This window comes from Gallinula chloropus (genome assembly GCF_964237585.1).
Source record: "Gallinula chloropus genome assembly, chromosome: 3".
Taxonomy (NCBI): domain Eukaryota; kingdom Metazoa; phylum Chordata; class Aves; order Gruiformes; family Rallidae; genus Gallinula; species Gallinula chloropus.
In genome coordinates this window covers 35,895,807-35,913,253 of record NC_140087.1, presented here as the reverse complement: position 1 = coordinate 35,913,253, position 17,447 = coordinate 35,895,807, and the positions used below count along the sequence as shown (strand labels likewise).

General features: G+C 35.0%; 1 protein-coding gene across 1 annotated transcript in view; it reads right to left on the bottom strand.

The window, feature by feature from the left end:
- PACRG (parkin coregulated) overlaps positions 1–17,447 on the bottom strand; it is a gene marked incomplete at both ends in the record, with an annotated part of 224,442 nt that overhangs the window by 165,023 nt on the left and 41,972 nt on the right. The window contains one exon of the mRNA XM_084261054.1: positions 6,588–6,722. Within this exon, the coding sequence (XP_084117180.1) occupies positions 6,588–6,722 (135 nt within the window). The remainder of the gene's footprint in view (positions 1–6,587; positions 6,723–17,447) is intronic.

The window sequence follows — 17,447 nt, the reverse complement described above, 5'->3', positions numbered from 1 at the left end:
TATGTATTATTTCTGGCTTAAGAAACTCTGGGTTTCAGTTGTCTTTTCTTGAATCCACACAGCAATTTTCTGTTATACCAACACAATAGCATTGGGAAAAGGCTTAAAAAAGATCACAGAAATGACTGAAAAAATTAAGCCCTCTGGAGAAGATAAACAGAAGTCTATTGCAGAAGAAAACTGAACCATTTTTTAAAACATTAATGAAGACATTAAATAAAATAGAAACCCACACCACTCTGTGATGTACCCACTGTGCCTAAGCATGACACATGGCCACTCCTCTTTGTATACAATCTTGCAGAAAGCTTTCATTTTGCATGACAATAGTTGTAGGGGATTTACAAATTTTCCTTAAGATGACAGTGTCCTCTCAAAATCTTTTATTAATAACATATTAAGTATAGTTTAGGAAAGAATGGAAGCAGGAAAAAAAAACCCTCTATGAAAATAAATCCAAAAGAAGGATTTAGGCAGTTTTTTCTTGCTTTCTGAGGCTGTTAAACTAATCTAGCAGTTGATTGCTGTTGGGAAAAAAAAAAAAGGTCTAGATCCTTCAACTCCCTCCCATTCCAGTACTTCACTACTGTTTCTCTCTCCTTCACCAATACACAACTTTAGCACTCATGGACCCTTTTGTAATCAAAGTTCACAGGACTGCAAACATGTTGTTAATCAAGAAAAACACGTCCATCATTTTTCCGTCCCCAGTTAGTGAGATAAATTTACTCACAGAGGGCTCTGATAAGCATCAGCGCCAGTGGCAAGTGTGATTTAGGGAGCAGAAAAGGTGAAGGAAAGTCGCACCTTGCGACTTGATGGTAATAAGCTATTAAAATCTCTCAACTTCTAGAATTACATCTATAATTTATCTATAAATTGCAAGATGTTAGCATAATAACAGGGTCATTCTGTAAGGTTAATGAGCTCCCTCCAACTATTTTTAATTTGTTTTGGGATTTGAACTTTGGGAGGGGTTACATAAGTTTACTTAATACTACATAGGGAATACATAACAATGTTTGTGGATGTACTTTAATGGCAAGAAAATGCCACAAAAATGAAAAATACTGAGACATTGAGGGCTCTGAAAGTGAAAACTTGTCTCCCTTCCAAAAATATATCCCTCAAAGAAACAGGAAAAAGAAAACAAAATTTTAAACCCAGCTGTTTCATGGAGAAAACTCCAAAACAAAGCCCAAGATAAACCCAACAACAATAAAACAACAAAAAAACAAATCCAAAACAAACAAAAAAATCTTGGTGCTGCATATAGGTACTAGATTAATTATAGCAGTTCAGAATTTCATATAAACTAATGTACAACAACCTGATAAATCCAAATGAATGAGTGATGCTAATAAAAATTGTACTTCAGTAGCATGTTCAAATTATTATCAGTCCCTATTACCAAAAGCAACCTTCAATAGTCTGCAGAAGGAGAAAGTGTACACACAACTCAAATTCATGATGTTAAGTGTGGAACTCTTTTTTCTACCAGTGTCTTTAGATTCTATCACCAAGAAGTAATTTGCTACTAGCCCCTAAAAAAAAAATGAGCTATGTACAAAAAAGAGTATGAAGAGAAATTAAAATGGCAATAATCACATCCTAAGTGAACATCAGTATTCTGGAAAAAATGATAACCCCCCAAATATGGAAATCACGTTCATTTTGAAGTTTCAGTTTTTGAATTTGGTTTCAGTATATTGTAAATTGTTAAAATTCTTCTGAAGAATAGAAGCTTTATTTCCCCCTAATTAACCCCACTCCCTAAAAAAATAATTTTTCAAACATTCTGATGACTTTCTGTATGCTACAGAGAGACTGCATTTCAAACAGACTCTTAATAATTCAGAAATACTTCCTCACTTTTATCAACTTCCTTAGTCAAAGGTTTAATTGCATTCTGACCTTTTTTAATTCAGTAATGTATACTTAAAAATGGAAGTCTTTTTCAGACCTGGACTGTGAGCTTTTATTATTCGTAGTTTGGTATGAGATTGTGCAAAAGAATATATTACTACATTTTGAATTAAATTGTTATATACGTAGGCTAAAAGAGAACTGCAGGGTCCCACATAAGCAGTCAAAGGGCTTACAAATATTTTAATACATTATTTTTTTCTGAAACAATCACTTTCCACTATTATTCACTTAGAAATTAACAAGTTATGTTCCAAACATTTATGCTTGATACACATCAGAAACATATTTTCAAACCATACAGTTAGTCATTCTCTATTAGGGGATAAAACCAAACATTTAAAATTTGGAAAGGCTCTTGAACATTTGCTGAATAATTCAACCAAATAAGTTATTTAGATCTCAAAAGCTATTGCATTATTAAAATATATGATTATTATATATTTGCAGCCATTTTAAGGCACTAATATCGATCTATAGAGTCCTATGTATGACCACTAAGGGAGCATGAAAACAAACAGAAGATTTTAATTAGATATTAAAATATTACATTGAATGTATGTACTTTAGCAAGGAATTCACTGACTTGAATGGGGATGAAAACTCTGGAAATAATTTTATATGGATTCTTTTGCTTTAGATGTAACCAAACCCAAAAATTTTTATAATGAGCTACAAAGATGGTGAATTTCTTTTCACAGACATAATTAACAAGTCATTTTCTGAATTCACCTTTTAAAAACACCAAAAGGACTTTTCTTCAGTTTTTAAAACAAAGATTAGGAACATCACAACAGCCATGTCATCTTTCTGATTACAACCTCTAGCATCAGACTATTTTAGTTTGGTATTATCACAGCTTTTTACATTCCTTATTACATACTTTCTGTGTTCTTATATGTAATGATTTATATGCTGTAAGTCTATCTAACCCGTCAATCTGTTTTCTTCAATTAGGTTGAAAAAGGTTAATTTGAATTTGTACTAATAGTAAAAATTACCAACCAGAATGGCAGTATTACAGGTGTATTCAAAGACTTTCTAAACTTAAAGACTTAGACTGAGAATTCACATAGCAGACACATCTTACCACAATGATCTTGTAGTGAGATCTAATTTGCTTTAGTCCCTTTTTTAACAAAAGGCACCAAGGTAAACACAATGGCTTATCTGCACAGTTTAATTTTGTCTTTGTTTAGGATTAGTTTTGGAATAAGAATGCCCCTTTCTAAATGTAGTGAATTTTGCAAATAATTAAGCTAAACAGCAACAACAAAGTACTATTACTTCAGAATTAAAGATTCAACACATGCAGTTATTCAGAAATAGTTCTGATTAGTTCCTGAACCGTCTATCTTACCTAGGTCTACAAGCTTATTTATATGTAGCCAGGTCTTATGAAAAATTAATCATTGGCTTAAAATTAGGGATATGCATAATGAAGGGCCATTTCTGCATATTTTTTGTACCTATTAACACAATTCATGGATATTACAATATTTCAGATCCTTTTGAGCTAGCTGAAAATTAATTCCAATACAGTAAATGTTTTTAACCTTTTAACCTTTTTTTTTCAGCAGGTTTTTAAAAACTATTTAATTTCTGACAATTACAGGTTGTTTTGTTTTACTCCCCACCCTCGCCCCCCAGGAATTAATAAAACAAAGGAAAAAAAGACTGTATTTCATAGGAAAGAACAAAATCCTGTAGTAATTTTTTTTGTCAGAACAAATCATATTTCTGAGACCCCTCTGTATATTCTCTCATGCACCACTTGGTAGACAAACTAACAAGAATGAAATGAACCGTGACACACATTACATCTAAGCAGAGCAAAAAACTCTCACAATAAAACATTGATATTGTGCAATTACAGCAGGATTAAAATATCACTGTTATAATTTATTTCCTTTCATCGTTCCACAAGAATCATGATTCACGCTAATAAATATTATTTAGCTAAGATTTTATAGAAATTTTGCTTAGACACATTCCATTATTAAAATATTTTTTCATATTCATGGATTTAAGCATTATTGAATAAATATATTTCTAAAAAAGATTACTTAATCAGATTTATGAACAAATATGATGAACTGAAGCAAGTTAGACATTAGATGTATGTTGGATATTTTGACTATTTGCATTTCCTTAAAGTAGTGAAAAATACAGACCTTACTTTATCTGCACTTTTAAATATTGCCTAATGATGAATGCTTTTCTCACCCTTTTGCAGTAGTGAGCTGCCTCTAACGCAAAGTTTGAACTAGAGAGCTATTTGCCTGCTTCATCTACTTAAACTGCACAATAATCAATGATGGTTGCATGCCAAATTAAACAACAGCTTCAAGTAATTCTACTACCTCAATACTGTTTTCTTGAGTGCCTGCCCCAGAACTCAGTCTGGATTGATTTGTGACTAGAGTCAAATGACATGGAATAAGGGAAATAAGGTTGGACCTGGCCATGCGCTCATGTAAGAATAAAATAGTCCACTACTATGCTGCCTTCTTGCATGCATGCTGAAGTAGTGGTAATTGGTTTTGAAAGAAAAGATTAACAGCAATAGCAAAAGCAACTGTTGCATGGCATCTCGATCCTACATTGCACTAGCTACATGCCAATATTTTGCTGTGGTAGGTGGACCCTAGGGAGACATTAGGTCTGTAAGACTGCAAATTCTGTTAAAAAAATACATGCTGGATCTTTGACTAGAGACTCTGTTAATGTGACTTAAGACAGTCACAAGTAGTGTTTTCAACACTTCAAACTGTCAGACACAAGGAGCAAACACTTTGGAAGTGTTGGTTGGAAGGCTGGTAGATAGCAAGTTAGCAAGATGTCATAGAGTCAAAGAATCATAGAATATCTCAAGTTGGATGGGACCCCGAAGGATCATTGAGTTCAACTCTGTGCTCTTCACAGGACCACCTAAAACTAAATCATATGACTAAGAGGGTCATCAAGACACTCCTTGAACTCTGATGGACTTGGTGCTGTGGCTACTTCCCTGGGGAGTCTGTTTTAGTGACTGACCACCCACCCTCTGAGTGAAGAACCTTTTTCTCATGTCCCATCTGAACTTCCCCTGACGTGGATTCATTCAATTTCCTCATGTGCTAAAGTCAATTAAGTAGTCACTAGTATCATCTAGTGGAATGCTAGTCCTTACAATGGAGATATATGCACCAAATAGTGATTAAAATGTAGTAAATTGTACCTCTCAGTCTGATTTTGGGAAATTAGAAGTTTTAATGTCTGAAGATAAAAACTAAATTCTGCAGATTTTTGCAGTTGCTTACAAATTACCATTGGGTCTTACCTGGTGGTGAAAGATTACAGTGCAGACTTATGTTATAAGCCTGTGAGTCTTAGTTGAGAAAGGGCATTTCTAGAACTGCCTAAAGACTAGTTGTACGGGAATCTCATTATGAACATGGGTAAAGTCTTGTTGGACAGAGATTCCCTTTGCTGCAAGGATTACTAACTGTTCCTTATACTGATTCAACATGGCTATGGGCAACAGAATCGTAGCATAAATCTCTCTTTTATATTTCAACAAACAAAAATCTACCTTAAATCTAGTTACTAATAAATTACATAGTGCCACTTACTACACCATAGGTCTAATCCTGTTGGCTTCATTAGGAGTAGAATCAGCTAAAAGACTGCAAAATCACTCCTTTTTTTGTGTTGAATTAACATAGCTATACATTTAAAATTGGTATCATGTTCTTGACATGAACACTTTAAAACATTCTACAATTCTGATGTATTTTGCTCATGCACATCACGTTCATTTTCTGTAACTATGACTGCTTCCAGCAAAAACTTATTCTAGTCCAATAAATAACACAAAACAATAAAGTAATTCCTGATAACCAAAATAATTAAATAGTAGGAGCAGGTTAAAGATCAGCATTCATTTTTCAAATTAAATTTAAAAGTCTGCGGTAGTTACTTAGAAGATTGGCAAGTTTTACAAATAACATCACCGAGCCTTTTAGAAAGAAACACAGCAGCATTAGAATGGAGTCATTAGGCAATACATTTATTTTGAAGCCAATTAACCTTTTGTCAGAGAAATGTCGGAGCTGTAATGGTTTCAGCAGTGGAGGTCAGCCTCTAACAGGGGCACGTATGACAGCGATTACGCTGTCTGACATATGCTGTAGACTGAGAGTACAGCTGTGGAATGAGAATCTGCCTTCGTTTGTATTCTGCTCTGCATTTTCAGGGAGCAGGCAATCTTGACCTATCCATTTAGGTAATTAAAGCTTCTATTTGGAAGTGTCCTGCAGGAAGGTGAAATTTGGGGGAGATAAATGGCTGCTGCTCACTGTATCCAGCCACTTCCATCATTTGATGGACTGCCTGGAACAGGCTGCATTGCCAGGTCCTCATAAAAATAGAGATGAATTGGGCAGGAGACAATTCTCTAAGGCAAAGCAACTCTGTCATCTTCCTTTTTGCAGCATATAATTTAATTGTTAGCCAAGGTAGACAGCTGACTCAGGGGCCTTTCTCTAATGGCTTCCCCACCATTTTCTATTTGCTAAGAAATTATTTCAGTTTATGTACTTATAAGCCAACTTTGTTTGACAATGAGAGATGTCACTTCAATGAGCTCAGCTGGCTGTCACAGCTGTGCCATGACTTACCTTCCACGCGATTTTGTTTCCTTTAGTATCATGCTTAAGGGCGATCGGGAAGTCTCCTCGCTCGTAAAACTTGCGAAATGTTGTGGGCTTTGTTGGTCTTTCTTTAAATGCTCCTGCAAGCGGGGGACCTCTTACCTTACAAAAACAAAACCAAACAGTACCCAAAGAAAACAGTTCAGTGATAATGTACTTTTAGAAAAAGCCCAATTTATACAGCTCAAAATAGAAACAGATAAGAAGAGTAACATTGATCTCCCAAATTATAGTTTGCTTTCTTCTTTACATGCTATGCTTCACTTCTTTGAAAGTACACTTTAGCAATGATCTATAGGTTTTAACTGCTTTTTTGTTACTATTTTCAGATTGTCCCCTAAAAACTGTTTATATTTCAAAGTAGCTATTTCCATTATCACAGCATTTTTAAGCAAGACTAAACCACCAAGAACATATTCACACTATCTATTAGAAGCTGTTTGATAATTAATCATTTCCCCTTGCAAAATCTTTTTCTTTATATTTATAGAATTCACTTGACTTGGTTTCGATCTAACATAACTGTCCTCACTTTCCATTGCCCTTCTCTGGCCAGTACCTAATCTGCTTCACCATATCCTTTCCTCAAATGCTATGTGTCTGGTTTCCACATGACTTCCACCCTTTCACTATTGATAGCTGAAGCACTGGAAGAAATGAAGGCATTTGCTCTCAGACCTCTGCTCTCTGTGTTGCCTTGGTGGGAGAAATTTGATTCATCTCTGCTTTGTGCCTTATCTGAGTTGTTGCTGGTCAGTAAATTGCATCACCTGAGTGTATGAATGACAGTCCAATTCCAAAATGCTCATGTTGGAACTTTTTTCTCAGCCAAACAGTAGTAACATCAACTAACAATTGACACTAAGATAACAGAATTTCAAGTACTTAAAAGAAATCTATTGTTTAAGCTAATTAAACAAGCTAATCTCAAATAGTACAAAGACTAAGAGAGCTAAACTAATCTCAAACGTCCTTGACAACGATTCTTCCCTAATAAACTTTTTTTTTAAAAAAAATATTTTATTTTTACAGCCATACATCAGGGATAAGAACTTCCTACAATTCTTTGTGCATCTCTTTTTTCAAAAAATGCCTTTATGACTTGCTACCTTTTACAAGAAAGGGTCATTTTCAAAAAAAAAAAAAGTTGAGAGCTTCAAGGATCATAAATCATACCCAGTATTTTGTATTGCTCTATTTGCTTTTATGTCTTCAATGACCCTTACATTAGTTTCTAGCAGTACAGACATTCAGCTTTCCAGTGAACAGAATGCAAACATGTAAGATCCTTTGCTTCATTTGTGTCAATCTGCAATTTATCTGTGCTAAATACAGATCCAAAATATAGTTTGGCATTTTTTTTCCTCCAAGGTATTCTGACACCATTTTCCACTGACTGAGGTAGAAGGGTCCACTAGTGATATGACTACACTGTAATTTACTACAAATTGTTTAAACTAGGGCTATTGAACTGTGACCTATTGTTGCATATTGCTGTCACAGTTAGATCACCTCTAGTGAAAACAGATTTGATATGCATAGCTGTAACTTTGCTTAGTAAACACATCTGCAGCAGTTGAGAGTAATACTCTTAAGAAAAACATTTCTAACCAACGTAAATAAATCTATACTTACTGTTCAGCAGATGTACACTTTGTTCTGTGACACTGGTGTAAGTACTCACTTTTCTTTTTTGGGGGGGAGCTTTTTAGGCATGTCTATGAGTCACTGCTCAGTTTAGGGCACTAGAAAAGCATCTACATTCCTTTCATTTACCTTTCACACACAGGACCTTCACACGTCCTTGAAAACATTACTTCTAAAATATTAGGGGTCAATGTTCTATTTATTTTTAACATAAATTATTGATAAATGGTATGCTGTCTTGATGACAGGAATTAGAATCTTATCTGAGACCAAACATTTTCTTCTTCCCAACTCATAATGGTACGTTTGCTATAAACTTTAAAAAAATTTCTAGACATTCTATTTGTGTTAATTTGACTTCTTCCTATTCTTCATTCAAGAACAAAGAAACTGGAAGCACTAGAAGGATCTTGGTTATCAAATCCATTCCTATATTATTTTTCTAATAATCCTCTATTTATACACAGAGTCTTTCAAAAATTGATTACAAATCTCTTTGTCCCCTGTCTGTTGAAGAGCTGTTGTACATTATCCTTACTTTAGTGGTGAAGAAACCACATCTTAAATAGTATGCCTGCTCTGATCTGCCACTTCAGAAAGGATATGGTAGAATTAAAAAAGGTTCAGAGGACGATAATGACTAGAGGGTGTGGAATGACTTTCACAAGAAAAGAATAAACTAGGAAAATGATGACTAAGGAAGAATAAAGACCAAAAAAAATCATGACTTCATGGAGAGGATGAATAAGAACAGATTTTCCATTGTCTCCTTCAGAAAGTACAGTGCATCAAAAAATTCTGGTAAGTCACAAGTTTGGAACAAACAAAAGTAGTTATGTATTTGTGCAGCAAGTGGTGGATTTATAGAACTCCTTGGCAAATATCAGTGTTGGGAATCTTAAAAGTTCCTGTACATTCAAGCTGTGAGTAGAGAAACTGATGAAAAATAAATCCATTAAGGTTTACTAAATCCATATTACCAGTGATCAGAAACAGAATCATAGTATCACAGAATAGTTAGGGTTGGAAGGAACTTTAAAGATCATCAAGTTCCAACCCCCCTGTCATGTGCAGGGAAACCTCTCACCAGACCAAGGCCTCATGCAACCTGGCCTTGAGCACTTCCAGGGAGGGGTCATCCATCACTTCCCTGGGCAACCTGTTCCAGGGCCTCACCACCCTTGTATTGAAGATTTTTTTCCTAATATCCAATCTAAATCAACCTCTCAATTTAAAACCATTCCAATGACTATTATCCTTTTTTACATGGTACATTCTGTCTGGTAGATCTACCATTACATTTAGTGTCTCATGGCCGTATCACACTGGCATCTCATAATTACCCTTTGATTAACTGTCACAGCAACTATCTTTTCCAGTTGATAAGTTCTATGTTAATAACAGAATTTCTTGTCATTACTTTTAAGTGCAATATCTTGTACTTTGTACTATTATATTTAATTCAGTTTCTATTACACTAGTTCTCAAGGGCTTCCACTTCCATCTGTGTGACACGGTGATCTTCATCTTTTTTAATAAAAACTCCAAATATTATGTCAACTATAAATTTCATTATACAATTATATTTTTTTTTTGGTCAAGGTCACTAATGGAAATATTAAATAAAGCTGTCCCTAAAACCGCTTCTTAAGAAGTTCCATTAATAACTTTCATCTAGTATCATATCTCTCATTTCAACATTACATGTCGTTATTGCTTCCATTTCAATATGGAGATTTTTACCCATCTTACACATCTCATAGTTCTTGTACTGTACAACTAGGAAAGTAGTGTGTATAACTAGAGAAGTAGCTTGAAGTAGTTTTTCTCTGTTTTAAAGATGTTTTTCTTGGCAATTTGGTCTGCTACAGGCCAGGAATACCAACAGACTCCAAAGCAGATCTTGACAGGAATGAGCCTGCCTAGAACAAGAAAGATCTGCTTGGAACCAATCAGGAAAACTGTGGAACTGTCCCTGCGTTTTAAAAACGGTACCTTGCATGACTGAAGAGTCCTGTTGTTCTGCTTTAAGTTTATTATATGGAGGTAACTTGTTCTTTTTGTTTGCATCTGATAAAAGTAGATTATGAGACTAGAGTGGCTAGATTATGAGACTAGATTATAGCTAGAGTGGCTACATTGAGCTAATACTGTTTACCTTTTGCAAATAATTCCCTTTCATTGCTATCTTCATTACTAGGGAGACCATCACTATCGTATTTGGTATTCCTAACACTGTTCTCTTAAGCAAATCACTCTTCGGGTCACTTTAGCCATGTATCTTAGCAGTCTGCCTGAGATTTTTACAGAAGATTCAAGAAACTGAATGTGTTCAGCCCAGAGAAGGGAAGGCTCAGAGGAAGATCTAATCACAGTTTTCCAGTCTCTTAATAGATATAGAAAATATGAAGGCATTCTTTTAGGAAGGATGCACAGGACAAAAGGTAACAGATGCAAATCTTTTCAAGAGAAATTGACTGGACACAAGAAAAGAGTTCTTTATCAGCAGAAAAATTAAACACTGGAATTGGTTGCCCAGAGAAGTAGTGGAATCTGCTTGAGAATGTTTAAGATTTGGATTAGCAGGGACCTGAAAAAACAAATCTAAGACCCAGCTTTCAACAGACGAGTGGACCACATGATCTCCAGCAGTCCACATCAGCTGAGGCTTCTACATGATTTTAGGCTGCTAAGTAAAATATACAAGAAGAAAGTACATAATGCTTTTCCTTGTGATAATGAGATTCATTTTACACTTTACATTATAGTTACTAAAAAGTCACACTGAAAGTATTCAGTTTATTGGAAAAACAGTAACAAATATCTCCCTCAATCTAACAAAAATATTTCATTGCAGCATAACTAGAAATATTAAGATTAGAGATCCATTTAATTGAAGGCTAATATTTCTAATGGCAAAATGTATGAAGCAATAAGCAGCTTCTGAGGTTTGTTAAATGCCAAAGAGAAGTTGAAGATTTTGATGATTGCAAAACCAATTTAATTCTATGCCATTGAACTATGTGACAAGAGAAAAATAGGAGCCATTAAGTAAAAAATAAAAAAGAGAAAGACCACATTTCTTTCATTGACTCATGGTCATTTGAAGCTATTGTATCAAGTTGCATTCTCAAGACTTTTCAGTGATGACACATTAGAAAAAATGACTAAGAAAAATTATTCATATCCAGATTTAAACAGCAATTAATTATCTGAAGACTAAATTTTGCAAATTTTCTGACTGGGTATCAAACTGTATGCATCCTCAGGGACCTAAACATGCCTGCACAGGAGTACTGGTGATTTTGATGAAAACTAACACTACTTATATGAGCAGTTTAGGTCAGACAAAAATTGACACTGATATGGAGATAAGTGGTCTTTTCCACATAATCACCTGGAAGCTACAATAATGTATTGTAAAAAGGATGGTTTTGCTTTGTTTTGTTTTGTGGTTTTGTTTGTTTGTTTTCCTAGGTTCATTTGTTAAGTATTTGATCCTTAAAGTGGTTTACTTCAAAGATGAGTAAACATTTATGCTGGCACAAGGGAGGGAGCAGCATGGAGTGGGACAGGAAAAGAAAAGTGACTGTTTTTTTGAGAAGTAGTGATAAATTTTGAGGAATTAATTGATCATGAAGTTTTTCATCTGCCTATACAGACATAGAGTTTTTTTTTTTTGTTTGAATCAGAAGTCAGTAATTGTACAAGTGCTGTGTGGAAAATAAAAGATGTGATCATACATTGTAGGGAATAAATATATTGAGACCAATGTTTTTGCTTCCTAAAAGTAGAATAGACTGAGATTATACTGTTGTTATATAATGACTGCCATTAAAAAAGAAAGAAAGAAGAAAAAACAGTGACATTGTAATCAAATGTAGTGGTTAAAGAACTACATTTATTTGATTAACCCAGATTTAGATGACAACTGAGAAGCATGAAAAAACCTCCAGCTATTTGTCTGCCAAGTTCCTTACAGGAAAACTGGAACTTAAGCAGGTCTTATTGTGTTTTTCCTTCACAAAAATATTTCATTAAATGCATGTTTGAAGCTATAGGGATAAATATTATAAGACCAATTGTCTTACACAAAAATATGTCTTCCTTGAAAATATGCCACATTATCATCTTGCAGAGTGAAATTTTCTGAAATAAAAACATAAATCTTCTTTCTTTGTATTTAAACAGAAAAATGTATATCTATAAAATTGTGTTGTATCCACACAATGGAGTCTACTAATGCATGCTACTGTCTCAGGGCAGAGGTGTTAAGGTGATGGCATCAAGGAAATGTTTGTGGGTTTTTGTCTCACTTGTACTGGTGTTAAACCAACAATCTACTTGGCTGGTGAAGCTTTGTCCAACAGGCAATCCACTGATTTCCACATAAGAAAGATCACAATTAATTTCCTTGTGTACTGGAGACAGAAGCTGCTGCTAAACTTAACATAGACCTAAAGTAAAAAGCAAGACATATAAATAAGTCGAATAAATGACACCATACAATGAAGAAATACTCAAGCTAGAAGGAGTAAAGACCAAATAATATACCTAGAACTATGTCATGTTCACATACAAAGCTTGACTAGAAACATAAACAGCAAGGTTTATCCATACAGAGTGATAGACATCTGGTCATGGCTGCCCAGGCACTGGCAGAACTCAGCCTAGGTTTAAAAGCCATAATCCCCTGTTTGTGTTTCTGCAGTCAGCATGCACATACTTCAACACTTGTAACACAGACAAGCCCATCATAAAGACAAGCACAGCAATCATGTATTAGAAAACATCAAGGTTTTGGCAGTTACTTACCAACACACCAAAATAATAGCATGATAATAGTATTTGGTGACATATCCACAAAATTTCTAGTAAATATATGTAAAAGTCATAGCATGGGCTAGGAAACAAATCGTAGCAAGTGTCAACAAGCAGAATCTGCACTGGGCATCCCCAAGAGTGTCTACTCTGACAGTAAGTAACAAAGCCTGTACTGATCTGTCTTCATTTACTGATCCTAATTTGATTAAACTAACATAGGTGGTTAACACATTCTACAATCATGTTTTGATTTTGCTATGCAGACATACCAAAAATTGAATGAGAAACTTCAAATGACAGGAGAGGCACAGTAAGATGTCCCAATAGGTACTCTTGAGTTCCACATTAATTCCTTTTATTTAATATCAACATCACAAGCATTCTATATCAAAAGAACATGATCCATCAACATGTATCAGACAAAACCTTTTTATGTCCACAAAGAAACAGGGAGATCTTTCTTAACATGTGACACTCTTGATATGCTTTAAATAGTGCCAGATCTAATGTTTAAAAGCTGCTTCTGGGGCTATTGCACAAATCTGGACAACAGATCAAAGCCCATCTCATAGCTTCAAAAGTCAAAATGAGAGAAATCAATTTTAAGACCCCAAAATGAAACTACTGATAGAAGGTCAGCAAACATTACAAATGCTTCTGAAGCACCAGAACTTGAAAGAAAAATCAGACATGTGATTTTGTACAAAGATATTGTATCTCATTACTGCCCTGAGACACTACTGAAAGTAAGTCATAAACTGCATACAGAATCACTCTATTTCATCACCTCAGAAATGCTATTTTTGATTGGGGAAAAGATAAGCTGTTTCGATAAGGCAGATGTGCCTATGCTACAAACTGGTCTACAGCACTTTGTTCTCAGAAGGTCCTCCTTCCCTTATTCTCTGTTGGAGTACAGTGGAAGCATTTCATATAATTTAGATTTCTCTCCTGATGCTTGCCAAGCAATTTCCTTTAATGCAAAGGGAGAAGAATGACAACTACTAATAGATTTTTCTCCTTCTTTCAGTCCACATTCTTTTTTTCTTACTTTATTAGTTTCACAAGGCTTTCTGGTGCATCAATAACACTAAATCTGGGAGCATCCTAAATTTTCCCTGATTCTGGACATTCTTCCATCTGCAGTCTAACGTATAGAAAAACAAAAATTTACTGTGAGTACATTTGCATTCATGTTTCAGCTGGCATGACAAGTGTGCTTCTGAAGAGGCACCCACTCACAGTTCACATAATGAATCAGCCTATAAGCGAATGAACTGGAGTCCTTTCAGACAACAGTCAGTCTGAATGAAGAAAATCCCTGAAATATATAAAAAGTTATATCCTCAGCATCAGCTTTTTTCCTTTGATAATGCTCTCTTACGGGCCTGGACTCCTCCCTCAAGTTGAAATAACCACAACATTATTTATGGCTGCATATGTGTCTTTGTATGCCAAATCAATATGTTGCAGTTCCACATTCTGCAAGTTATAAGAATGTTGTTGGCTAAGGAACAAAATTAAACATGTGGCTTTAATTTTTTGAAAAACATATATATAATTTAATTACAATTTTAATGATTTTTGATCTCTTTAGTTCCTTACAATGTGCCTATACATTTCTCATGGCATATCTGTGTTTATTTCAAAATAAATTAAAGTTGATAAAATTGTAATATATTAGGAGAGTTATTCTCAGTCTATTTTGTGCTTCCATCATGCACATGTGTATGAAGGTCCATGCTGGAATACACCTAACATCCTAACTTATTATTCTGATTCAAACAGAAGATATGTAGCAAAGATGACAAAATCAAGGGCATAATACAGCCGTACTGCTTCTTGTTATTTTAACTGCCAGAGTTCTGCCTGCCCTTCAAGTTCGATCTATACAATCTCTTTTACACTCATTTTGGTATTTGCTTGGTCCCGTACTGAATCATTTCAACACACTAATCTTGCATTTTTGTAATAAACTTGAAAAAAACCCAGTTTTTATTAGAAAAAATGAATTTTTAAGATTCCCCAAAATCCAATCTGTTCATACATTACGTTTCTCTCCTCAAATTACTTTATGAATAATATACTATGTTGGAAAAAAACCACTTCTCCTTTAACATAATTGAAAAGAACATGACTGACAAAAAGCATCTGATGCTTTCCACTGAAATCAATATATGCTTATAGTCCCAATCCACAGTAAGATTAGTATGTGATCATATTTTTATGAGCATTATTGTCAATCACAGAAGAAATCACTGTGACATTGATTCCACTGTCAAAAAGACTTTCAACCAGCACTCAGTCAGCCATTTGCCACTTGACCATCTGTGCCTTTTGCATAGTACACCTGAAACAGACACTAAACTGACAGTGACAATATAGAGACCAGAGACCATAGTCAATGGTGTCACCACATTCACTTGTAGTTTAACCAACTTTCAAAAAAACGGTGTATTGGAAAGCATGTCTGAAAAGCCTATTTGTACATCTGAGTGGGGTTCTCCACTGACTTAGTGGGCTGTTCTAAGGCTTTTAGGACAATCTTGAAACCTTGGAAGAATCAGCACTCTCAAGTCTGTCTATACGTTCTCTACATAGGAGGGGTTCTGCCTCTATCTGTTAAAATGTAACCCATATAATACTTGAGTTATCTTCATGCTTCTTGTCTTATCTTTATCTACTTAACTGAAAGTCAGTATAGCAATTAATTTTATTTATTTCTTCATTATAATTGGAAACAAACACAGAAACCCTACAGACACGAATCCTTCACTTTTATTCCTTTCTTCTAGGCATGTACATGCAGCTTGTTAAGATGCAGTTTGAGGTGTAAAGTTTAATCTATGTGAATATTTTTACACTAATCTAATTGCCTTAGTTCTTTCACATTCAAATCTATTACACATGATCGTGTAAGATATTATTGAGACAAGGGAGTAGTAAAAAAGGTTGCTGGCATTGAGCTTAGAATTTAGGACATGATGGAATATCTATTCTATGGTTGGGCAGGTTTTTTTTTCCTTTCTCTCAGTGCTAATGTTGCTGATGAAGGTATGTATTAACCTGCTAAGATATCTGCCTTTTTTGCAAGGACAACAGATCAATGGCTTGCTTTGATGTTAAATTCAAATCAACCCCTCACAAGAGGAGCTCTAGTAGGAAAAGAATAGATGCTTAATTCAAATTGTATACTGCTGAAAATGTTTTAACAATCGCTATTTGTCTGCTTTGCATATGGGCAAAAACAAATAAATCCCCCTGGGAGAAGAAAAATTTTTCTTGAAGAAAAAGACTCAATTTTGCCTCATAATAGAAATGAAAATAGTGGGATACAAGCGAAAAAGAGGTCTCTCAGAATATGTCTTCAGAGATACTGACAGTGGCTAGGTTGTGACTGTGGAGGGACAGACATGTTTTTCATTAGTCACTATTGTCGTTTAACCTGGCCAGAAGCTAAAACAACTCTACAGCCATTAACTCACTACCCTCTCCCCTTGCCCTCCCCCCCCCAGGGGAATGGGGGAGAGAATCAGAAAAAAAAGAAAAATTAAAACCTGTGGGTTGAGGTAAAGACGATTTAATAGGACAGACAAGGAAGACAATAGTAGTAGTAATAATAATAGTACTAGCAATAATAATTGTATTAATAACAGAAATAAAAATACAAAACAAGTGAAGCACGGCACAGTTGCTCACGACCCAGAGTCAATGCTTAGCTAGTTCTCAAGACAAACCACCTCTCAGTCAACATCCTGGTTACATATGGAGCATGATGTGGAATATCCCTTTGGCCAGTTTGGCTCAGCACCCCTGGCTGTGTCCCTCCCAGCTTCCTGAGTGCCCCCCACCTTCTCATTGGCAGGGCAGCATGAGAAGCTGAAGTCACTGACTGGTTGGCAACAACTAAAAACATCCCTGTATTAACATGATTCTCATCCCAAACCCAAAACAGAGCACTACGCCACCTACTAGAAAGAATATTACATCTATCCCAGTCAAAACCAGGAGAATCATAAGTTCCCATGCTTTAACAGTTCCTCCATTTATGTGTGCTGTGACTTAAGAAATGGCTTTAAATCGGTTAAATCACTCTTTGCCTTGAGTTCTTTTCTGAAGCCTCCTTTTGCTGAAATGGCTGAATTTTCTTCAGAAGTCTCTAACTGTGAGTTTTGCTATAATTTTTTTAAATGCAGATAGTAGATAACTATTTGGACATCATAAAGTCTCAAGTATGTGGTGAAGTAGAGCTAGATCAATATTCTTACTCAATGTCAAAACCCTTTAAAAAATCTTAGTATTGTTTTTGTGATCCATTATTTCTGTCATGTTATCAAAAATGTCTTCAAATACTAC